The sequence below is a fragment of the Chiloscyllium plagiosum genome, chromosome 22, assembly GCF_004010195.1.
Source record: "Chiloscyllium plagiosum isolate BGI_BamShark_2017 chromosome 22, ASM401019v2, whole genome shotgun sequence".
In the NCBI taxonomy this organism is placed as follows: Eukaryota; Metazoa; Chordata; class Chondrichthyes; order Orectolobiformes; family Hemiscylliidae; genus Chiloscyllium; species Chiloscyllium plagiosum.
In genome coordinates, this window is record NC_057731.1 from 16,133,103 (window position 1) to 16,157,812 (window position 24,710).

A 24,710-nucleotide genomic window follows, 5' to 3' on the forward strand; every position below is an offset into this window, starting at 1 on the left:
GTCTCTCCAACCAATCCACTCGATCTGATAAGATTCGCATCCAACAGCATTTATGGCAGATATAATCCGCAGTAACCCTGAAACTCTCTTTAAATTCCCACATCTGACAAGAAGTACATATCACTGCAAAGGCCATTTTTGCTCCTTCACAATCTACAGATCCAGAAAATAACACCGTCTTATTCCTCTACAACACTGCCCCAGGTTAAATTAATAGCTATGGCTTATATTTTAAGTTTAATCAAGAGACTTATCTCCAAAAACATATAATCAAGAAAGAACCCACTGTACTCACTAATACAGCCTCTCTCTTGCATAGACTTAAAAAAAAAATTAACTTATCTGATTCTGTGCTGTGAACTTCGCCCAACAGTTCCTCCAAGATTAATTGTGAATTTCACTGTTTGTTAATTTTCCCAGATGCACTCCGATGTCCAGCGATACATGAATTCAAACAGCAAAGGCGGTAACTGTGCAGGTTCTCTCTTTCTCTCTCTTTCCTGCACTGTCCTCACCATGTGCTTCCTTTGTCTGCCCTTCTCCCTTTTAAACTTGTTGTTTTGCCTTTTTTCCCCAAATTTCCAAAACAATGCAACAGCATATAAAACAGTAATTGCTGCTCCTGGAATTCGAGGAAATCACCTCCAACACCTAAAATACCTCAAAAAGGAGCAACTCTTACAGCCAGAAACTCTTTCTGTCCTCCATCTTGGATTACCCAGAATCCATCCTTGAAGTAGGAAGAAATTTTAACATTGAACACAAAGCAAGTCGGCATACAGAGAAACAGTCAAGGATTGTAGACAAAATTTATGGTCAGGTGTCAAGTCAACACCTACTATCCAACGTAACTAGAAGCCCCATCAGGTTAGAAACATAACACTCTAAATAGATTCTGCTAAGTTTCTCCACCATTTTCTTAACTCAAAAGGAACTAGTGACCTTGATATTGCTTGACGATACCTTGAAGGTCAAAGACTGAAAATCAAGTTTATAACCTACAGAAATGGACAGTCTGTGCGCAGTTAGTAAAGAAAATATATTCATATTGTTGCTTTAATCATGCTTAAGATGCCGCCTTATCTTTCTGTCTGGAGATCAACCTGAATTTCAGCTGCCTGGAGTTTGAATTCAGGAGGCTCTCTTTCACTACCAATTGTGTTTGTTACAGTAGATGCAGTGACCTAGTGGTATTATCATAAGACTGTTAATCCAGAGATCCAGGTAATGTTCTGGGGTCCTGAATTCAAACCCTGCCATGTCAGAGAGCAGCATTTGAATTAAATAAAAATCTGGAATCGAGAGTCTAATGTGGATTATCAGGGAAACCCATCTGGTTCACTAACATCTGTTGTCCTTACCTGCTGTGGCCTACCAGTGATCCAAACCCACAACAATGTGGTTAACACTTAGGATTAGGTTGTACAATAAAGGCCAGTGTTATCCACATCCTGTGAAGAAATCCTTTTTTTAAAAAAAACTCCCCTGAATGAGGGATTATGCTAGCGAACAGAAAACGACAACTTGAACGTATCAATATCAGTCTATGTAATTGCGTAAATGATGGCTTAAAATAATGTAACAGAAGTCACGACAACTTGAGGGGCACAGGTATTATATATGTAAAGGATTCCTTTAAACTATTGACAGTATTACTGATAATTCAAACACTGGAGCAGTGTTGTAAAACAGCCTGATGTTTCCACTCCGTGTAACTGTGCAGTGGCCCGCTGACTGGGATTGATGTTGGTCTGCACACTTATGGGTGGAAAGGGAAAATATCAGACTGTATTGTCGTGTTATTCTTAATCGGTCAATATGGGCAAATGGAGAAAACTTGTATACAACTTGAGGAGGAGGAATATGGAAACATGCTTTAGGGATTAGAGTCCCAGATAATTAGCCAAAGCAGGAAATAAATAGCAAGGTCAGTCAATTAAAAAGGGTTTGGGGAATAGCGAAGAAAATTCCCATGGTGATTTAAGGATGCATCTGTTTTCGAATGCCGATTTGTTGCTGTTTGTTATTTGGCCCACTATCAGTTTCTAATGCAATGTTAGAAGTCCAGAGTTATGTTAATCAAGAATTGAATTTTTGTATTGGTAAACTTGACAGCAGTAAGAGGAAGTAATTTTGATAAATAGTTTTAGATGTAGCATAAATGTTTATCTTCATCTTGCACTGGTTCAATGAAAGTTCAGAAGGAAACAAAGTAGAATTTGGAAGCATTTTAAAATGTCACTTTTGGGATGTGAGATGTTGCAGAATTGTCTATCACTGGTCCCCTGTTGTGATATTCTGATATCTTGCAAAACTTCCTCTGATCTGCTCTAAATGCCACAATATTTTAGCTCATTTGGTTGAAAGTCTGTCTAATGGAAACCAGCAGAATTAACTCTTTAGTAGTTATAACCATTCAATTGTCATCTGAAAGCGGTTACTTTTTGGAAGGAATTTCCTTGTAGAATCCTCAGAACAGGAGTGGGTCCCTCTCGTTCCATGTCTTTCCAAAATTCAACTTGATGATTGTTAATCTAGAATTCCATCGAGCTGATAATCAAGCTAATGTTTCTGAAGGGGTTAATGTTGGTTACATTGGCTCGACATGTCAATTGATGACATGGTGGAGATGAGTGGAGAGAACAGATGTATCTGTACCAACTCCATAAGCTGTGTGTAATTATGGCCGACCAAATGTAGTTGTACTTATTGCTATTATGCAACAAACCTCCTTTTTGTTATCGAAGAGCAATGTTTCTTTATATACCATACTGTAGTATATCCTCTACCGCTAATCACTAAATAGACTGGAGACCGTGGACTACATCAAACAAGTTGGTACATGCTCCTTACTTGATTCTCACTGCCAAAATTCTTGCGTAGTGAAAAGCTAGCAAAATCTAGTTTGAATTTTTCCAGTTGTCCCAGCTGCAAGATGTTATAGAAGAAAGTTTGATTTCTGACAGTTTGTGTTAAATACTTCCTTATTATCTTTCTTGAAAATAACAGTGCTATTTGTGGGATTACTTGTCCCCACTCCAGTGATTTTTATTTCAATTTTTCTGATCAAGTCCTTTTGTTTTAAACACCTAAGTTTGATTGTACATTAATTTTGTATTGCAAGCCTAATCCACATTTTCTAGCTGGCTCTCAGTATCATTCTGATGAATATGTACTATCTGTTGCTGCAAGAAGACATATTTTTGCTGCACCAATTAAGTTCTGTATGACCAAATGACTGAATCTGTTGTGAAGTGCATACCCACAAATAAATATGGTCTGACCAGAACTTTGTACACCTGTATGTGTTCACGTGTCTACTTCCTCCTCTTGTTGCATTCCTTTGGAGATGAAGGCCAAATTCCGTTAGCCTTTCTATGTATTTTTGCATCTAGCCACTATTTATTGATTTATGTACTTCAAGCTGCCAAGTCTTTGATTCCCCTCAGTTCTTGCCATTTTTAGAATTTTGCATACTGACAATGTTATTTGCCGTTTATCAGCTCAAACTTCAGTGTTGTGCAGGTTTGCTGGACTGCTAGGACTGAAAATGGTGCTAAGTACTGTACTCAACAAATAGCTGCACTTCTGAATTTCAGGAGGAAGAATTGTTAAATTAGGATGATGCTGAAGAACTCTTTCAATGGTGTCCTTGGGCCAAGATGATTGGCCTTCGACTACCACAGTCCCCTTCCATTCAGTGCCTTCCCACTTAATTCCCACTAGTCGCGATGCTAGTCAGGCTTCTTGATACCACTCAGTCAAATGCTGCCTTGATGTTAAGGATGGCCCTATTGCCTCACCTCTGCTCTTTGGACCAAGTTTGGAGCCCAGCGATGCAGACTCTACCAATTCTGTGTTGGTAAGCAGGTACGCATGAGCAAGTGCTGCTTGATGGCACTCTTGATGACTCCTTCCTTGCTGGTTGAAAGTAAACTTATGAGGTGATTGGAGTGTCTACTTCTTGTGAACAGGGCATATGTTAGCTATTTTTCGCATTTGTTGAGTAGATGCCAGTATGTGTCTGTGCAAACATTTTTCAGCTATGTTTTGATTGACGGAGCCAGACCATTCACAGGACATTCTGCCACTTTTGTGGTTTGTGAGCATGCAAAGTCACTGGAAAATTACTGACCAATAAATCTGCCAATGTCACCAGTTTTTTTTTAAAAGAAATAAAGGAATACTTTTGTCTCAAAAAAATCCAGTATTTTTGAGGTTAACTTGAAGGCAAAAATTGTGGCCTGTAGCAACTCAAATCTGTAGGTAATTGTGAGTGTGTAGTGTTAGTGCAGCCAGATAGAGCTGCAATGAAAATTGATGAGTGGTATTACATCTACTCATTTGTGACATGTAAGATAAATTGGCGTGTCGGTCTTAATTTATTATTATCGTTCATCTATGAAGCAAGTTCTGGAAAGATGTTATCACTGAAGCTTGAAGGGACTTTAAATAAAAATCTCATCTTAACCATTGTTTTGTTAATGACCTGAATTGTTGCACATATTTTTGATTAGCTGAGGTGAAAATGAGCTTGATATTTTCAGTCTTGTACGTTGGCTCAGGGTTGAAACTGAACATATACAGATGCCTAATAAAGATAGAGACCTGCTTTTCCAAGATTCTTTGGTTCTTTTGGGCGCCATATATATTGATTTCTCCACCACCTTATTTTGCAAAAACTGCAGTTCCAATGTAATGTCATGGAAGCTTGACTAAAACCTTTTTAAATTCATTAATATGGTTGCAATTTGATCTACTTAATGTATGTTGAACTTAAATTTGCAGTTCTCCATTGGCTATATAACTTTCTAAACTTCAGGTCTTCCATGAGTAATTCAGAATTCAATCTCTGGCACTGCTGTATATAATGTTTTTAGGGTTATATTTGCATAACAGTTTTCCCCTCTGATAGTCCTAGCAGCATCGTTATGTTAAGGGTCATATGGAGGTCTTTGTCTTGAATAGTCCCGTTTACATGGTTAGAAAATAAGTTTGCACACTCCAGTGTTTCCTGCTAGTCAAGAGTGTAATTTTTAATAACAAAATACTGCAGGTACTGGTGAAATTGAAAGAGCAGAATGCTGGAAACTCTTAGAAGGTCACAACATCTATGGGGAGAGAGAATTGATGATTCAGACCAATAATCTTTCTTCAGAACTCCTCAGAAATGTTTGTTTCTCTACAAAAGTAAGACCTGCTGAATATTTTCTTTAATTTGTATAATCCCGAATAGTGCAGCTGAGGTTCATTGATCATTGTCTTTACAACCTTCATTCGTTTCCAACATTGAAGACAGTCAACACCTCAGTCAACTGCTTTCTTGATTTTGTGGAAGAGAGTTTGCATCTATTAGCATTCGCAATGTCATGAGTACTGATTACTGAAGAAGCACTGCAACCAATCTAATTTCCTGTATAGCAATTAGCATTAGAATCGTTTAATGAGGTAACCCTGATCATTGTCACTTTGAAAAATGAAGTATCATAAGGCGGTAATCAATGAACAGTAGGACATTGGGGAGCTCAGAGATCTTATTGTGCTTGTCCACAGATCCCTGAAGGTGGCCAGGCAAATTGATATGGTTAAGTAGGCATACCTGACATTTTGTCTTAATCAGTCAAGGCCTAGATTTTAAGAAGAGGGAAGTTTTCTGTTTGGGCTGTGCTGAACTTTGGGGCACTGTGTAGTTCTGGTCACCACACTTTTTGGAAGGATGTGTTTGCACTGGAGGGGGTGTAGAGGAATCTAACCAGGATTTTGCTTTGGGTGGGGTGCTTTAGGCCGAATAAACTTGGGTTGTTTCCTTGGAGCAGGGAAGGTTGAGAGAGACCCAATTTGAGTTGTACAAGAATGAGGGGCATGGACAGGGTGGATAGGAAGCAGCTATTCTCATTATTTCAAGGGTAAATAACAAGGCAGCACATTTTTTTTTTAGAAGTGAAAGACAGGAGCTTTAGAGGGGAAGTTGGTGGGAATTTGGAATGCAGTGCCTAAGGGTAGAGATACGAAACCTCAACCTTTTTAAAAAGTACTTGGATGGGCACTTCAAGGCTATGGGCCAAGTGCTGGAAAATGGGACTGGTGTAGTTTTGGTAGTATAACCTCAATGGGCCAAAGGGTCTGTTTTATACTGCATAATTCTATAATATGCTTAGTTGCATTCTCTGAGCAAGAACAACTCCTGTTTCATCTGACTCTCCTGTATTATGCACCATTTGTCAATCAGTCTCTTACTTTGGGAAGATGGCTGTTGGTTGTCTTGAGTTTAGGAGCGTGGGGCCAAGGGGAATGGCAACTGATATCACCTGAATCTCCAGCAAAATCCCATTAAGCTTCTCTGCATGTTCAACCCAATGAACCTGACCAACTATGATTTGTCAATCTGTGTAAAATAGCAAAAACAAGCCATAATTTTGATAAACTAGTACAAAACTGAATTGATCCTGATGCACCAAGGAACAAATGAGATGTCAACTTAAAACTGGTAATTTTGATACACACTAAAATTGATGCATTATTTCCAAAAACACAATTACCTAACCAGATGCATGTTTTCACTTAAGTAATCCTACAAAATTGAAGTTGTACAACCCTTGACTGCAAAAGGCACACCTAAATGCAATTGTCCATTACAAAGAAATGTTCCAAGAAGGAATTCGAGGAACCTAGTGTAATTCTAGACGTTCAGATAGCACAGAAATAATGAATCCATTGTGCTTTTTAAATTCTGCTCGATTTACTTGCTGTCTTAGAATTGTGTTCTTAGCCACCGCTTGGATTACGTTCAATAGCTGTCACTTGTGCACATCTCTTGTTGTTAGTGTCCAAGAAAGCACTGCTGTCATGTGATACAGTAGACTGACTTTCTTTGGAATTAATTGAAGGGAGTTAGTTTGGTAATGGAGTTTTTAGGCATTCCCAGTTGCACAAGTCAATGTGTCAAATGGACCTCAAAGTGCCAACGACGTTATGTTTTCTATGCAACCTCTGGCCCTCAATTAGAGAATTTCACTTGCAAGCATCGTGTGATAGCCTTAAACCTACACTTTGAACCAATTGTTCAGACTTGTGAAGTATTCAGGATTGTAATGCAACTGGTCTACTTATTTGTGTAATTGTCATCTCAAGGGTATGAACTCATCAGAAATACAACAGCAGTAGTGTTGACAAATTGAGTATAATTTATTGATGGTTCCTATTGCATTGGAATTAATGTACTACAGCTACGCTGTTGGTCTAACTCCTTTTGTGTAGGTAATTTAACAGGAGGGTGAAAAGGTTAGCAGCTCAGTACTGGGAAATGTATCACATTTAATCATTTAAACTCCATGTTAAACTAGGATTTTGATAGCACTTTGTGATGATTGGCAATCACGTTAATTTGCACAGATCTTCTTAATTGGAATTATTTACAGGTATTATATAAAATGACTCTGCAATCCAGTAAGTTAACTTTAAAGAAAGTGTTTACTATTTAGGATTTATTTTCCCCTTAAACAACAACAATTTTTTATTTTGTCATTGAGAAGCAATTGTTCATTCCTCTGTTTTCTTTCCCATTCCACTGTCCTCCTCTCCCCCCGCCCCACTGCCCAACCGCCTGCACCCCATCCCAAAAAAAATGATTAATCCAAAAGGTAATAAGTAATGCTTCAGAAGTACAGTTCCACGAGTATCCGCAGCATTCCAACACTGCACCCATGACTATCTATGAAGGAATGGATGGTCAATGTTGGCATTCTTTTCAACAAAGGTGTGTATTGCAGTGTGGAAATGTCTTGTATTAACCTCCGTGTTCTTGTACATGTACATAATCTTTTATGCAAAATTCCAAAATCTGAAATTCTTCTCGTGAAGCATCATTTTGGTGTGCAAACAGGTGACCCAACTCCACGCCCATTCGAATCACATCACTCCGATGTGACATGATGACGTGTCCCAGCACTGGCACACATCAGTTGTGTGTAAACATTCATACTATTCACCGGTGCATCTGCTGTTAGGTAATACTTTTGACTTTACTGTGAAAATGTCATTTACTCTAAAATCTGAAAATTTCCAAAAAAGCAAGCAAAGGATTTTGGATAAAGGATTGTGTACCTTTCCTACTTTTAGCAGAGATTATTGGAGAGGTGATCAGGAAAAGGAGCCTTACACTTGCTCTTTTCTTTGCTCCTTTTCTTGGCCTGTGGACACTGAGGAGAAAGTGAGGACTGCAGATGCTGGAGAATGAGTCAAAAGGTGTGGCGCTGGGAAAGCATGGCCGGTCATTACTGATGAAGAGCTTATGCTCGAAACTTCGATTCTCCTGCTCCTGAGATGCTGCCTGACAGGCTGTGCTTTTCCAGCACTGCACGTTTTGACTGAGGATACGGAGATCAATTATAGTATCACCTACACTTGTCTCGACAGTCCAATGAGTCAGACTGCTTGGGAGTTATGTAGTTACCCAAAAAGCAATTTGATTCTACCTTCCCCACCACCACCACCCCACCCCCCCCCCCCCCCCCACCCCAAATCTTTAAAACAATGTTTTGTTCTGCTTGATCTAAGATTGTTGAAAAGCCCTCAAAGGTTAACCTTGATAGGTTAACCAAAAGCCCAGGGTTTAATGGGCATCAGAAGTGCAAGAATCCATTTATTTTCCACTGACCATTTGGTCAAGGGAACCAAGTGAAGGTGACTAACATTTGATAACTTGTTTTTTGTTCTAACAAGAAAGAGGATATTTTGTGAACAGCAAGTTAACTTTATACACCAAGGAAGGAAGAATTTGCCATGAAAACATACCCTGAGATGTCTCCATACTTGCAAGCCAATGAGTTTGTGAAGTTCAGTGACTGGTGTGATGAAGGATATTGGTCTGCTCTTTTCTTTCATTCAGGGATGTGGCCTTTGCCAAGCCAACATTTTAGTGCCCATCTCACATTTCTCAAGGTGGTGGTCAGTTGCCACTTTGAGCCACTGCTGTCCGCTAAATGTAGGTAGTCCCATGGCCATCTTAGTAAGAGTTCGAGGGGATCTGTCTCCTCTTCTGAAAACATATACAACTTGTTGGGTAGAAATGTTACCCAATTCAGATGCACTTTAAATTACTGGGAGATATTAGTACAGAAATTATGGAAACTTTGGCCACTCTCCTAATCATCCATAGATTTCCCTGTGGTGCTGGAGTACTGGAAGGTTGGTAAATGATGCATCTTTTTCTATTTTGTGGGATACAAATTGGAAAGGGATAACCCTGCAACTATAGGTCAATCAGTCTAATGTAAGGGATGAGGAAATTTTGAAACAATAATCCTGGCCACAGTTTGGCATTTGGAGCAATATGGACTTGTGACTAAGTGTCGATCTGAATTTGTTGATGGTAATTAATACTTCACATATGTAGACAAGTACAGGTGAAGCCTGCAGTGATGAATTTGCTCGGAATAAGGTGACACATTTTAAAGTAATTGGTAGTTTTTAATGGGATGCAGGAACAAGGTGGCAGGTCAAGTTGAGATCTGTTGATGTTAATTGGGTCTGGAAGTTAGGCAGAACTTCACTAGTTAGGCCTTCACTGGAGTCTTGAGAAATTTTGGCCACTGTACTTCAGAAGGGCCTTGGAAAGAGATGTAGGAAAAGATTAATCAGAATGGACCAGGGGAAAGAGACTTTGGTTATTTGGAGAAACTAGAAAACTTGATGTTCTTGTTGGAGTAGAGAAGTTGAGAGGAGTTGCTTTTTCATGTGAGTCAGTAAGCGGTGGGCAAATATTTAAGGTGATTAGCAAAAAAATGTCAGTGGCAACATCATAGAATTGTATAATTGTGATAGCCTAAGAGGAGGCCATTCGGGCCTTTTGTCCACACTAGCTCTCCAAACGAGCAATTCACTTCGTCGCATTTGCCTGCCTTCTCCTTTTCAAATAAGTGACCATCCAATTTCCTATTGAAAGCCTGGTCTGAACCTGCCTCAGCTTTACTTAGGCAATGCACTCCAGACCTGAACATCTTGCTGAGTTATTTCCTTCTATCACCTTTTTTGCTGCTTTTGCCAATCATTTTAATTCTTTTCCCCCTCATTCTCAATCCTTACCAGGTGAGAACAATTTCTCCTTCATTTCTGTGTAAACACCAGGTTAGTTTGTTATCCAGCAATGTGATCTAGAATCCATGGCATTAGAGTGGTGAAAATAGGTTCAATGCTAACTTTCAAAATTGAGTGAAAAATTGCACAACACCAGGTTATGGTCCAACAGGTTTATTTGGAAGCACGAGTTTTCGGATCAAGTCCATAAGATACAGGATTTATAGCAAAACATTAGTGTCATGCAACTGAAATGATCTATTGAACAATATGGTTTGGAGGGATATGGGCCGGGTGCTGGCAGGTGGGACCAGATTGGGTTGGGATATCTGGTCGGCATGGTTAGGTTTGACCAAAGGGTCTGTTTCCATGCTCTACATCTTGAAGACTCTATGCTGTTAAATCTTTTATCTTTTAGAATGGGTTGCAGGTTTTGGTTCATTAACATGTAAATCCTAGAATTTCTTTAAGTCACATTCTCGAGGTAACTTAACTTTTAACTTATTTTTTTAAAAAAGTGACATCTCCGCTCAGACAATGCATTAAAGGTGTGAGGTTACTCTGTCTGTATCCAAATCTGGAGTCAGACTGGTTCTATTTTGAAAGTGAAATTTATAAACTATTCCATGGATTGACTGCCTGCGAGTTGTGCTTTTTGAGCAAAATAGAATGTATCTACAAATAGAATTCTGCAAATGACTCAAAAGAAATTCTGGGATTTACAAGATAATGAACCAAAACCTGTAACCCATTCTAAAAGATGAAAGACTTAACAGCCATCTAGGTTTAGTCAATGTACCATTTCAGTTGCATGACACTGTAATACTTTGCTATAAGTTCTGTCTCTTCTGGTCCTGCTCTATGGCTACCTGATGAAGGAGCAATGGTGCAAAAGCTAGTGCATCTGAATAAACCTTTTGGACTGTAACCTGGTGTTGTGATTTTTAACTTTGTCCACCCCAGTCCACCATTGGCTCCTCCACATCATTGCAAAATGGAGTCACATTAGTAACTATGAGAAAAAAATTACATGACAATGAGAAGCAGCAGGAGAGAGTGGCTGGCTGATTAATTGTACCCACTAATGGCCAAATGGCTTCCATCTGTGCTGTATTCCATCATTACTGTTAATCGGTGCTAATGCCTTGCCTGAATGAATACTTGGTCATTTTCCAAATGATTGCCAACATATTGTTGGTCTTGGAATGATTTGACATTCAGATCTGAACCTAATTATTCTAAATACTCAATTGAACTTGTCTGTTTTCACACTATCTGGGTTTTTGAATCCGTTAAGTCAAATGAGATGCCAATTTGAGCTTTTGGATAATTGCATGCTAGTTTCCATTGAACTCCAGTTTAGAATCAAAATTCCACTTTAGGTATAGGCAATAAGGGTAATGGTCATCGAAATAGAAAAAAATTATATTGATGTGTTATTTTGATGCTGGGGTTAGTTTACAGAGCACTAGTTGAGTGAAACTGGGCAATAAATTAGTTTCTTCTAGCTGAGGTTGAATCCAATCTTGCAGTGATTAGTATTCGGAAAGCAATCACTGTGTACAATGCCTCTGCTTAAACTTACTGCAAGAAAACTGAGCAATTAGAAGAACTGTCTTTATTTCAAAGTTACGCATGCTATCAAAGTGCCTGGAGTAGGCACTTATATGTCGATTGAAAGTTAATGATGTTCCCTTAAATTTTGTTTAAAAACTCATTCATAAAAAAAGGTTTTGGTACTTGATAAGCATTATTTTTAAGACATCATTCTGTTTATGTTGTCATTAGAAATGTAGATGAGTGACTATCTTGTACAGTTATATATTAAACTTGTAAGATGCAAGAGTGCAGTGGGAGGCTGTAGTATAGGTATGAGAAGAACTGCCTGGAGCAACTGTCAAACATGAACTTCAGAGGGAAGTTTCAGCATGTCCTTTTGAGTTCAAGAATGCTGCAGAAACAGGTGGTGTCTGACTAAGGTAATAATTATCTTTCATCTTGATGGATGTAGGTTTAATCATCTTCTTACATGGTAGCCAAAGCTTTCAACTTGAGTAGTGTCAGCCGAGCAGATGGGATCTTCATGCGGTTTGCATGCCATGAAGGATACCCCAGAGGAGGTATACTGAGGATACTTTTTATGCACCTATTTGATTTATATAACACTTAAGAGTACCATTAGTATCTCTGGTGTCTTGTTATGGATGATGACCGTAACAAGCAGCTATTTATTACACCATAGGAATACTTGTATACTGTGTCAGTGCTATTGTTCCTTTGTTTAGATATTTGGTTTATTCATTGGGCAATGATTGCTTAGTAACTGGAAACATGAGTGTTTATTTTTATCTGGTATTTTATAATTCTTAAATGTGAAAGCTACCATTTGGATTAATCTGTTTTAACATGTTTTCAGTGTTAAATTATCCTTCGGTTGTATTTGATTTATCATGGCTCATCAATGTTAAAATGCCTGCACCTCAGACAAATTTATGGGTGCTTTCATGGGTTCGTGGCAGATGGTGATAATGCTCACAGGGAATATCCTGGTAACGATCCAACTCAAATCTTGCTATATGCATTTAAATTTCATGATGAATATCTTGTGTTTTATATACTGTCCAGAATTGTTTAAACTTTTTCCTTTTAACTTAAGATTTTACTGTGAATGAATTTCTTTATACACTACTTGAAACTGGAGATATGAAACCTAGAAATGTTAGGTGACTTATGCTGTTAAAATATTTGACAGTAGTATGCTTATGATGGATGTTAGGCAGTGGTCATTTTGGTTGTGCATCTGAAAATCTAGGCTAGAATGTATACCCAAATATGAGGGACAGTCATCTGGTACCGGATGTGAGAACTTGAAACTATTAAGTTACTAATGCTTCTAAGACTATATATAAAGCACATAGCAACCAACATGGCTATCAAGGATTTTACTGTTTGTCACTTTGTTTGATTGATGGATAATAAGTGCATAGAATGTGGTATGGTTGCAAAGTTGACGTATCTAAATTAGGAAGTCTTGATAAAATATCATGTTATTGCTGCCTGTTCAGACAGGTGGAGTAATTTTTTTTTAAGAAATGAACTTGATTTATCTGTAATGTAATGAACTGTGATTCTGTTCAGGAACCAAACCAAAAGAATCTCTTTATTACAAATGCAGTGCTTTAGTGTCATTTTTAAATGCAACCCATTTTTGTTGCCTAGTGTAACAATTTGGACCAATATGAGATCGGAAAAAGAAATATTTTGTCTTTATTTGTAGCTCTCAAAAATGATTATCAGAAAATGAAGGTAAAATCAGTTGGCACATTTTATTCACTGAGCGTGGAAATGACTGAGCAATATTATAGCTTGAACAGCAATGTACTCAAATCAAATTCTTCTGCTATTTTAATCCACATTTAATCTCATGTCAGTTTAATTATATTGTGCAAGCTGGAATAAATGACCGATATGAAATGGAAAAGTAAGGCATTTACCAAGAGCTGGTTACAAGTTTGTGTTGTAATAAGACCATAAGACCATAAGACATAGGAGTGGAAGTAAGGCCATTCGGCCCATCGAGTCCACTCCGCCATTCAATCATGGCTGATGCGCATTTCAGCTCCACTTACCAGCGTTCTCCCCGTAGCCTTTAATTCCTCTAGACAACAAGAATCTATCAATCTCGGTCTTGAAGACATTTAGCGTCCCGGCTTCCACTGCACTCCGTGGCAATGAATTCCACAGGCCCACCACTCTCTGGCTGAAGAAATGTCTCCGCATTTCTGTTCTGAAATGACCCCCTCTAATTCTAAGGCTGTGTCCACGGGTCCTAGTCTCCTCGTTTAACGGAAACAATTTCCTAGCATCCACCTTCACTTATTCCTCCTTTCACATACCAAGTTAGAGAATAATTCACATCTTTAAAGTTTGTTTTTATTTTTGTATGCAAATCTGCCAAGTTCTCTCTTCCGTGTGTTTTGTGGAGCCATTGTTAAAACGTACAAGTCGTCTGAGATAATGTCTTCCAATTTCCCTCCTTGTATGAAAGATTGGGTAATGGTCTCTTTACTCTGCTTCTTGCTTCAGTACTATAGATAAGACAAATGTTATAGTTAGTATTGTGTGCTTACATGCCATAATACTGCATCACCACATTAAGTCCACTTCAAATTATCATGCTGATTTAACTGACAAGTTGAAAAAAGCTTTGAATTTTAAAATGATATACATTTGTAGGTCATTTTTGTCCAGTATAAGAGTTTTGGAATTGTCATGTGCAAACTAAAAGTTTTCAGTTTTGCTTGAAGAGCTGCAGGGATAAAACTTCAAACCACCCATGGGCCATAAAGAGGAGCAGGAGCAAAGGCTGGAGTGTCAACTGAAAAATGCAAACTGTCTGTTCCAGGTTAAGAATGAAGGCTAACTCCAACCACTGAGATCTCAATACGCAATATAAACTGCAGGCTTAATTTCTGGATTGAATGGTCATTCAAGGAAGATAAATGCAACAGCTGTTGCACTTATTTGGAAGGAAGGCCAAAACTATAAACTAGAGGTTATTCCAGGAAGAACGATGTTTCTAAATGTGGTCACCAGATACACTTCTGTACTTTTTTTGTTTTATCATTAACTGCTTAGTTGAATCATTGAATCCCGACAGTGTGGAAATAGGCCCTTCGGCCCGACGAGTCCGCTCCGAAGAGTAACCCACCCAGACCCTTCCCCTACCCTATTCTCCTATATTTACCCCTGACTAATGCACCTAACCTGCACATCCCTGAACACTATCGGCAACTTAGCATGGCCAATTCACCTAACCTGCATATCTTTGGATTGTGGGACGAAACCCACGCACGTGGGGAGAATGTGCAAACTCCACACATAGTGATCTGAGGTTGGAATCGAACCCTGGCGCTGTGAGGCACAACGCTAACCACTGAGCCACCATGCTGCTTTTTGTTTTGTCTCTCTGAATTCAGTCTTTTTTCCCTCCTTTCTGTACCTGGTTTTACACTCATTTGCCTTTCTCTTTCATTTTCTATTACTTCTATGGATTTATGGATTATGGAAGACCTAAAGATGCCACAAAGGAAGTAAAGGGTAATAGGTTAGGTGAGTGGGCAAGGATCTGACAAATGGAGCATAATATAAGGAATCGTGAAATTGTCTATTTTTAGCAGGAAAGCTTTAAGCATTCTGTCTCATTGGTGAGAGATTACAAAGCTGAGATGCAGCGGGTCCTGAGTGTCCTAATGCATGAATTGCAGAAGGCTAGCATGTAGATATAGCAGGTAATCAGGAAAGCTAATAGAATGTTATAATTTAATGAAAGAGGAGTTTAATGCAAATGTAGGAAGGTCATGCTTCAATTGTACAGCACTTTGAGACCACATCAGTATGGTGTGTACAGCATTGGTCACCTTATTGAAGGAAGGATCTAAATACATTAGAAGCAGTCGGGAAAGTTTAGTCTACTAGTAGAATGGGCAGATTATTCTGAGGAAATTTTGGACCAGTTAGGCATGTACGTACTAGAATTTTGAAGAGTAAGGGGTGGCTTGATTGAAGCATGAATCCTGAGGATGAATCTTGAAACGTAGATGAGGAAAGGATGTGCCGTCTTGTTGAAGAATCTTGGGCTGGGTGTCACTAGCGTCCAAAAACATGAGAGTACTGATTTCTAAAACACAGACAAGGCTAAATGTTTTCTCGGAGGGCCATGAGTCTTTGGAGCACACTTTTTCTTGAAACCAGTGGAAGCAGAGTTTTAAAATTATTTAAAGACGAAGATTGATTCTTGATAAGCAAAATGGTAAAAGGTTTTTGGGGAAGGTGGGAATGTGGAGTAATCAGATCAGACATAAGTTTATTGAATGATGGAGCAAGCTCAAGGGGCTGGATGTCTACTCCACCTCCACCTCCCACCTCCACCATCATACAATTGTACCTCATTGTTTGAGACAATGCGTTGCTGGTGTTGCCATCCAAAAGGCACTCATTCCAACAAATAACAGCACTAAACAATTGAGATTAAGGTGCAGAAAAATATCTAACGAGTGGATGTGGAGGTGCCGTTCTCCAGTCTGTATATTTTCAATCTTCTTCAATGCCTTTTGCATAATGTTCTATTGTTTCTCAGTTATTGTGGGTGTTTTGGTGTCATGGAGTAGGGGAATGGGAGTTTACATTGGAAGTGTACAGTTTGCAACAGAGAATCCACTTTTTTTTTATTCCAAACCTTCTGCCAAAATTATTTTTGCTGTGTATGGTTTATAGGTGACCCATTGCCTACAACTAATTTTATTTAGTATATATTTGTTTTGCATTTTAACACAAGATTGCTTTTTTTTTTTTGCAGCTGGATGGTTGGACTTGAAGATGAGAAGCAGAAGACGGACGTACACTACAGGTCGCTCGGAGGTGAAGGCAATTTCAACTGGAGACTGGTATTCCCATTTGACTACCTCCCAGCTGAGCAGCTTGCTGTTGTATCCAAGAAGGTGTGTTTGAGTGAGAAAGCAATCGTTTTGGTCAATAAATGTCTGGAATCCTTTGGGAAGTTCTGAAATCCTACAAGTTGTGTAGCTAAATGTTAAGCAACCACATTGCCCCACGGGAGGAAATCAGCATGTGGTTAGGAGACCTAAAAGCCCAAGCCTGACTTGCAACAGGAGGTTGTTTTAACTTCCTGCTAACTCCCTGCTCAGTAGAGGACAAAGCCAAGCCCATGGACACATTCTCAGGAATGCTCAGGTTCAAGTGCAGTGATTGCTAAGTGCTGCTTTCCCCACGGGGTAGTTACATTGGTTTATAACCAATCGTCCTGTTGGAAGATTTCTTATAGGGAGGTCTATTGTCTTCTGCCCTGCACCATTTCCTCTTGTTTGTAAGTGTACATTCCTCCTATTCATGTTAACAGCCATGTGTGTTATGCTTGCTGTGAGGAGTTATTTATGCAGCATTCTGTGGGAATACTATTGCGTGAAGAAATGTATTCTGTGGTTGGGGCTACCAAAGGTCATATCTAACTGACCTCTTCCTTTCTTTGGATGTATAAATGCATCATTAGAATGACCTTGAAGCCTCGATACTTTGGTATTCATGTCGGCTTTCTTCCCAGCTTTTAATTTGACAGCTGGCAGTGTGTTTAAAACCAGATGTTTAGAGCTAGAGTCAGTACATTAGCAAAAAAAAACTTCAAATCGTTTGACTACAACATTTTTCAAATGTCAAACTGTCTTGATGCATCTTACAGAATTAAGTTGTGGGCTTCAATAGAACAATTTTGAACTGGAGTGTTAGTAATAACGAAGCAATTTTCTAGTCCCCTTTACACTGAAAAAGTTTAAGACTGCATAAAATGTGAATGGGAGCAGAGAAATGTGAAATAAGTCATTGAATTGGTTTACTTTTTCTGTTCCAGGAAAATTTCTGGAGCCTCGACAAAACTGAATTCAGGACACCTCCGAAATTAATCATTCAAATCTGGGACAATGATAAATTTTCTATGGATGACTATTTGGGTATGAACTTCCTTTTGGCTTCCCTCTATCAGGTTAACCCGCTTTACCTGAACTGAAGTGATATTTTAATTACCTCTTTACTAATGCCACAGTAAATAGGCTGTCATAAAGTTATTCCAAAGGTAATTGCTTCTTGGTGCAGCAGGTAATTGCTAGTTGTGTGATTTGAAAGGCATAGTGTTATGATCCTTGTTTGGAAGGTATGTCTTGTTCTTTTTAGCTGATGTAGATACAATTTCCAAAAGGGTTTTGTTTTTGTGTATATACACACCCCATTTTCTTCCACCTGAACACTTAATATAATTTACTAATGTTATTGAAAACTTTTAGAATTTTTTAAAAAAAACTTTTATTGAATTTGTCACCCATGCTTAAGTTCGCAGCAAATTCTTAAAACACTGCTTTTGGAATAGATGGAATAAAACTTCAAAATAGCTTTTGTAATAAAAGTTATTACTAAAGGGCAGAAGAGAATGGAGGTCATCTCACTCGTTCAGTCATTCAAGTGAAATGCTTACCTGGATTTTTCCAGAGTCCGGATGAATCAGGAGCCCTCTTAAAATGGCAGAAAAGTCTTTACTCCATGATTCCTGACCCCATTCCTGGGCTTTCTGGTTTGCAGCAGTGCCTATTTGAGTGCAGAGATTTTCTTAACATCACTGAACAGGCTTTGTTATGATGCACATCAGGACAGGGTGAACTTTGAACCCTGGCCTCCTCACCCAGAGTCAAGGACACTACCACTGCCAAGTGAGCCATGGCCTTTGAATGCAGATCATGATACCCTGACCTGATTTGTCTGTCTGTTTCATCAGCATGACCTAATCTTGTGTGATTTTCACCAAAGTCAGGCCTGGGTTTTTTTTTTGAGCTTTAGTTTGCATCACCATCTCCAGAGGTGTTGTGAATAAATACTTGCACGAGGGAACCATTTTGAAGCAGGAGTTCAGATGCCTGCTCCCCAAGCTCAGCTGTACCCTTCCACCCAATACTTCACAATACCTTTGAGGTATTTTTGGTGATCAATAGCTGGTCAGTAGGGTCTTTTCTTAAAGGAATACCTAAAGGAGGAAAATGAGGTACAGGGAGGGTATTTCAGAAACTTGATGTATGCACCAATGGGAGAGCTGTTAAAATTGGAGCTGTTCAAGGCTAGATTTCCATGAGCATAGATAAATGTTGAGAGCTAGAGGCGATGATGGTGAAAGGGAGGGCTGAGGCTGTGGGAGGATTTAAAAACCAACACAATTTAAAATGCAAATTTTGACTGGAATTGGAGCCAATGGAGATTAGCACACAGTTGTATTAGTTTTATGATCCCTTTGGTGACCAATAACTTAAAGATTAATTTGCCAGTGACAGGACTGATGGGCCTGATTTCATAACTTAGACTCTTCCTGTAACAAATTAAAATCAACCCTAACTATTACATAACAGACAACTACTATGCACACTAAAGAGAACATCTGGTTCACACTAGTTAATGCAATCTGGATGCATCTTACAAACCCTTTTGCTGTGTATGCCACATCAGGCAGATACGTAGCATCGCAACAGCAGGTTCAAATCCTCATCTGTTAGATTAAAACTTCTTTAAAAAGTTGATCCAATTTGTAGAATCTTCCAGATCCAATTTTCAACTGTAAGGCAAACACTTGTAAGCATTGAGCTTGACTACTAACAGTTCTCTAGGCCAGACCTGCTTTGTTTTTGTTGCTGTCTATCAGAAAGCAGACCTCTTTTTTTTCTCCGATACAAGCTTTACACAACAGACATTCTAGTAGGAGTGAAGTTGCTCTGTATAAACTGATGGTCTTAACAATGGTTCAGATACTTTAAATGGCAGAAAGTTCATCTTGGGGTGGGGGTGAAAGGTGGGGTCAAATGTGACACCAGGTTTTTCAGCAATCTAGTTTCTACAGTTGACGGAGAGAAATGGAGCTGATGGAACAGAGTTTGGATCTGATTGCTCCAATGTAAGGACATAGCTAACAACTGTTAAGGAATAGTTTACCTCAGTGTAAACAGTTTAGCTTAAAAGTTCCACACCAACTTTTAGGGTGGCATGGTGGCTCAGTGGTCAGCACTGCTGCCTTACAGCACCAGGAACCCGGGTTTGATTCCACTCACTGGCAACTGTCTGTGTGGAGTTTGCACATTCTCCCTATGTCTGTGTGGGTTTCCTCTGGGCGTTCCACTTTCCTCCCACAGTCCAAAGATGTGCAGGTTAGGTGGAGTAGCCAAGCTGAATTGCCTGTGGTATGCAGAGGTATACAGGCTAGGTGTATAACCATGGGAAATCCAGGGTTACAGGCATAGGATAGGAGGGTGGGTCTGTGTGGGGATACTCTTTGGTGGGTTAGTATGGACTCGATGGACCAAATGGCCTGCTTCCACAGGATTCTATGATTCTAGAAGTATTCATATGGAAATAGGCCCTTCGGCCCAACTCATCCATGCCAACCAGGTTTCCTAAACTGAACTGTTCCCTTTTGCCGGTGTTTGGCCGATCTATTCCACAGCCTTTCCTAGTCATGTACTTGTCCAAATAGCTTTTAAATTTGTAACTGAGCTGCCTCTGGCATCTCATTTTATATATGCATTGTCCTCTGTGTGGAAAACATTCCTTCTCTGTTTGTTTAAAACATTGAAAGAGTTATTTAAAGATGGGAAAGTCTAAGCTCAGATATATGAAAATTCAGAGAAGAGACTATCAGATTCGTAAGAGCGTGAACTGAAGCTGCAGCTAAATCAAACCTTATTTGTAATCGAGAAGGGAATCCTCCCTAGGGCTGAGTACTTATAGAGGGGTGCTGTTGAGATTATTGGGGTTGTAATTTACTGTGTGTTTTGAAATATTTTAAAGTTTTCTCCTATTTGGTTTTATTCTATTGCATTAATTAATTCAATTAATTTGACTTATTGTTAAAACCACATCTGCAATATTTGTGTTCGTGTTTCAGTGAAAGATCACCTTGCTAAAACTGAACAAAACTATATCAAATTAAGTTTCTGGGAACTGACTAGCCCAGTAATAACACCCACTGGGATTGCAACAGCAGGAATTAGGGAATTTCTGATCAGCCTAACTAGCAAGGTTTTGTCCACAATGACTTCTATTTGACTTTAGGATGGGTCCTAAATGGTCAGAAGGAACAAGTTAGATTAAACACCATTTTATGTTTGTGTTCTGTTATCCAGATGCCAAAGCAGTTGTACATTGTGATGATTAGATTAGATTACATTACAGTGTGGAAACAGGCCCTTCGGCCCAACCAGTCCACACCGCCCCGCCGAAGCGCAACCCACCCATACCCCTACATTTACCCCTTACCTAACACTACGGGCAATTTAGCATGGCCAATTCACCTGACCTGCACATCTTTGGACTGTGGGAGGAAACCGGAGCACCCGGAGGAAACCCACGCAGACAAGGGGAGAACGTGCAAACTCTACACAGTCAGTCGCCTGAGGCAGGAATTGAACCCAGGTCTCTGGCGCTGTGAGGCAGCAGTGCCTAACCACTGTCCCACCGTGCCGCCCACTGATGAGAGAACTGTCATTCAGTCCCAACATTACCTGCACCATTTTTGTGAAATCTTTTTGCAAAATTTAAGTAATCCCATAAACTACTGTACACCCAAATATTGAGACTTAACATGTAAGGATAACTAAGCTTTTCTATTGATAACTTGCATAAGGATTCCATCGTGTAAGCCAAGATTTCAGAAATCATTTAATTTAGCATTTAGCTTGTGAATAAAGCCTATTTAAATTCCTGTAAGTTATATTTGATCTTTATCACATTTATAAGAATTACCAAGTATTTCTTTGCACCCTACAATGTTTTCAAGTTGTGCATGACTGGTCACTGTGATATTGGCTTTCAGCATGTGTTAACTGAAACCTATTGGGAAAGGTTAGCTAATGAACTGGACTGACTGGTAAACCCACAAAACTGGAAGCTTCCACTGATGCTTTCTCAAACATGGCATGGGGGAGTCCAGTACTAGAGGGTATAGCTTTAGGGTGAGAGGGGAAAGATATAAAAGGGACCGAAGGGATAACTTTTTCACAGAGAAGGTGGTGTGTGTATGGAATGAGCTCCAGAGGAAGTGGTGGAGGCTGATACAATTAGAGCATTTAACAGTCATCTGGCTGTGTATATGAATAGGAAGGGTTTAGAGGGATACGCGCCAAGTGCTGGCAAATGGGACTAGATTAGGTTCGGATATTTGGTCGGCATGGACAAGTTGGACTGAAGTGTCTGTTTTCGTTCATGTACATCTGTGACTGTAGAAATGGCTTTCTGTTTTGTATTAGCCATGTGACAAACACCTAAATGTTTTGAGGAACTTTCCAAATACTGCTTTTAATGTGCCAGCTGCCCTAATGGGATCCAGTTTAACGTGCTGTTATGCTGCAACATCTTATTGATTTCTGAATATTTCAGCTTTCCTTTAAATGAAGGTTTTGTGCGTAATCCTGTGCACAGATGATTTGATGTTTGAGACATCAAAATTTCCAAAACGTTATGTGCTTGTTTAGCACAGCATTAATGTATTCATTATATTAATGTCCTTCAGGGAAGGAAACTGCTGTCCTTGCCTAATCTGGCCTGCATGTGACTCCAGACCCACAATAACATGGTTGACTCTTAACAGACCTGTAGGCAATAAATGCTGACCTAGACAGCAATGCCCTCATCCCATGAATGATTTTTCTTTGTTTTTAAAAAAAAAGACAGCAAATGGGAGAACTTCGGTCTAAAGAAATAATTGCCATATGACAACCAGCCTTAAATGGTGAGAGGTGTAAGATGATCATGATGTTAAATGGTGCATGACTGTTTCAACCCTCACTGTCTTCTGCCTTTCATTCTAGTTGTGATTATGTTTAGAACCTAACCTTGCTTTTGGTTTTTGTTTTGTGATGATATTATTCATTTTAAGAAATGAAAAGCTTGGAGTTGCACCAGTTAGCTGCCATGAATAGTCTTTTTTTTTTTTAAACCTATCCTTTTTCCATTTGTTAGATGAGTATTCCAACAACCATCTGGCAGTTTCATTTGATTCACTATCAACATCTTGATGATTCTGTTGCTTTCCTGATCACACTAAGAAAATCAGCACCACTTCTATATCAGCACCACTTCTATATGAATTCAAATCATGTCTTCAATGTACATCATTCTGATGAAATAGAATTGAAACTGCTGTCATCCAGAGATCATTTCCAGGCTAACTAACTGTTTATCATTTTGATTTAAAAGTTTTGGGATAGATATTATCCCCTGAAAGACTAATAAAGTAAATGTTTTTGGCGAAATAATAGAAACTCTTATTCAAGTAAATTGTTGGAATTGATTTTAAACCTTGATGTCTTTTTACCCCATTTTAAAATCATTAACAAAATAATCATAATCATTAAGCTGTACATTTGTATTTGTTTCTATTTACCACATCTTGCTTTTCTTCAACTATGTATTTCTCTTGATTCTGTTTGCTCTCCGTTTTAGGGAACTAGTCTCCTACCAAATGGAAGCTTGGATACTGAGCTAAGCCACTCCCTGACATTGACAACATTGTACAGTGTTAGGGCATTGATGTTGAGAACAACTCCATAAATGAGAGATCAACCTTTTTGTATTTGATTTGAATTCAGTTTTTAAAACTTCGGATGTTTTGTTCTTGTTTCCTAATGTTTCGTGTATTTCTTACACGATGAATTCTCACAGTTTAATGTCATGTCAAAGAAAACTTTTTTTTTTTGGCGCTTCGTCTTCTCCATCCTCCTATGATATTGACCTGTGTTGATTGTTTAAAAACAATGATATGTTTTGTGTAAGTTGCAGCAGGTTATTCAGGTAATTCAAAACTGGCCATACGTTTTACACAATGCGATGAATTATATTATAGCTATCAGAAAGTGATACAATGATCACTTTATTGTAGTGAAGTGGGAGAGTTGAATTCTATTTTGGCGGCACGATAGCACAGTGGTTCGCCCTGCTGCCTCTCAGCACCAGGGTCCCAGGTTTGATTCCACCCTCGGGAGATTGGAATCTCCCCCCTGTCTGTGTGGGTTTCCTCCCAGGTGCTCCGGTTTCCTCCTAGTCCAAAGATATGCAGGTCAGGTGAATTGGCCATGTTAAATTCCCCATAGTGTTAGGTGCATTAGTCAGAGGGAAACGGGTCTGGGCAGGTTACTCTTCGGAGGGTCAGTGTCGACTGGTTGGGTTGAAGGGCCTGTTTCCACACTGTAAGGAATCTAATCTAATCTAATAGGTGTAAAGAATGGTAAATTAAGTTTCTAGTTACTCATTGGGTGTTTCTAGTAGCTAGTGGGAATTCTTCTTAGCTTTTCTTTAATGTGCTAGGTATTCAAAGTTGCCAACGTTGATCACATCAGAGTTAACTGTATTTCCTCTTGTGCCAAAATACACAGCCAGGTTTAAAAACAAGCAGTGTCCATCTGCTGGCAGTAAAGGATGTCTTGTTTGAGCTTAACTCACTTTGTTGCATAAATACTTAATTTATGGAAATTGACAAACATATCCTATCATTTTAAGCAACTGAGCCACTTCTGATATCGAGGATTTTCTTTCAGCCAGTCACCTATCTGAGGACTTGCATACAATAGATAGAAGGTGATAGCCTACTATAGCAACATTCCTATTTTAATGGAGTCAGACACTATGGTGGGTTTCAGTCTCTCTAGAGAGATCAATTAGCCATGTTCCTTGCTTTATTATGCTGAAAAGCAAACAAAGAGGCAGTGAAAAGCTATATCCCATCTGCATTACTATGCAATGGAGCCCAAGCTCTGCTTTCAGGGGTGTATCTGTCAAACTTGATAAGTTTCACTTGGTCTCCGTTGTTTGTTTCTCTCGCCTTTTTTATTTCTTCCTTGTGTTTTTTCCTCTATCCAGCTTTTTAAACTCCATTTTATGTTCTATCCTTGTTGTATTGTTCTATTTCAGGGCATTATTCTTAGTAATCTCTGCTCAGAATGAGAGTGTAAAAGAATGTTTTGAAAGCAAGCCTGATGTATAAGCTGAAAATGTGTTGCTGGAAAAGCGCAGCAGGTCAGGCAGCATCCAGGGAACAGGAG

The 24,710-nt window shown here is 39.1% G+C and overlaps 1 protein-coding gene across 5 annotated transcripts in view; it reads left to right on the forward strand.

The window, feature by feature from the left end:
• myofl (myoferlin like) overlaps positions 1 to 24,710 on the forward strand; it is a 226,217-nt gene that overhangs the window by 184,135 nt on the left and 17,372 nt on the right. For all 5 annotated transcript variants that reach the window (XM_043712471.1, XM_043712473.1, XM_043712472.1 and 2 more), the window contains 2 exons: positions 16,433 to 16,574; positions 17,498 to 17,597. In XM_043712471.1, coding sequence (XP_043568406.1) covers positions 16,433 to 16,574; positions 17,498 to 17,597 — 242 coding nt within the window. The remainder of the gene's footprint in view (positions 1 to 16,432; positions 16,575 to 17,497; positions 17,598 to 24,710) is intronic.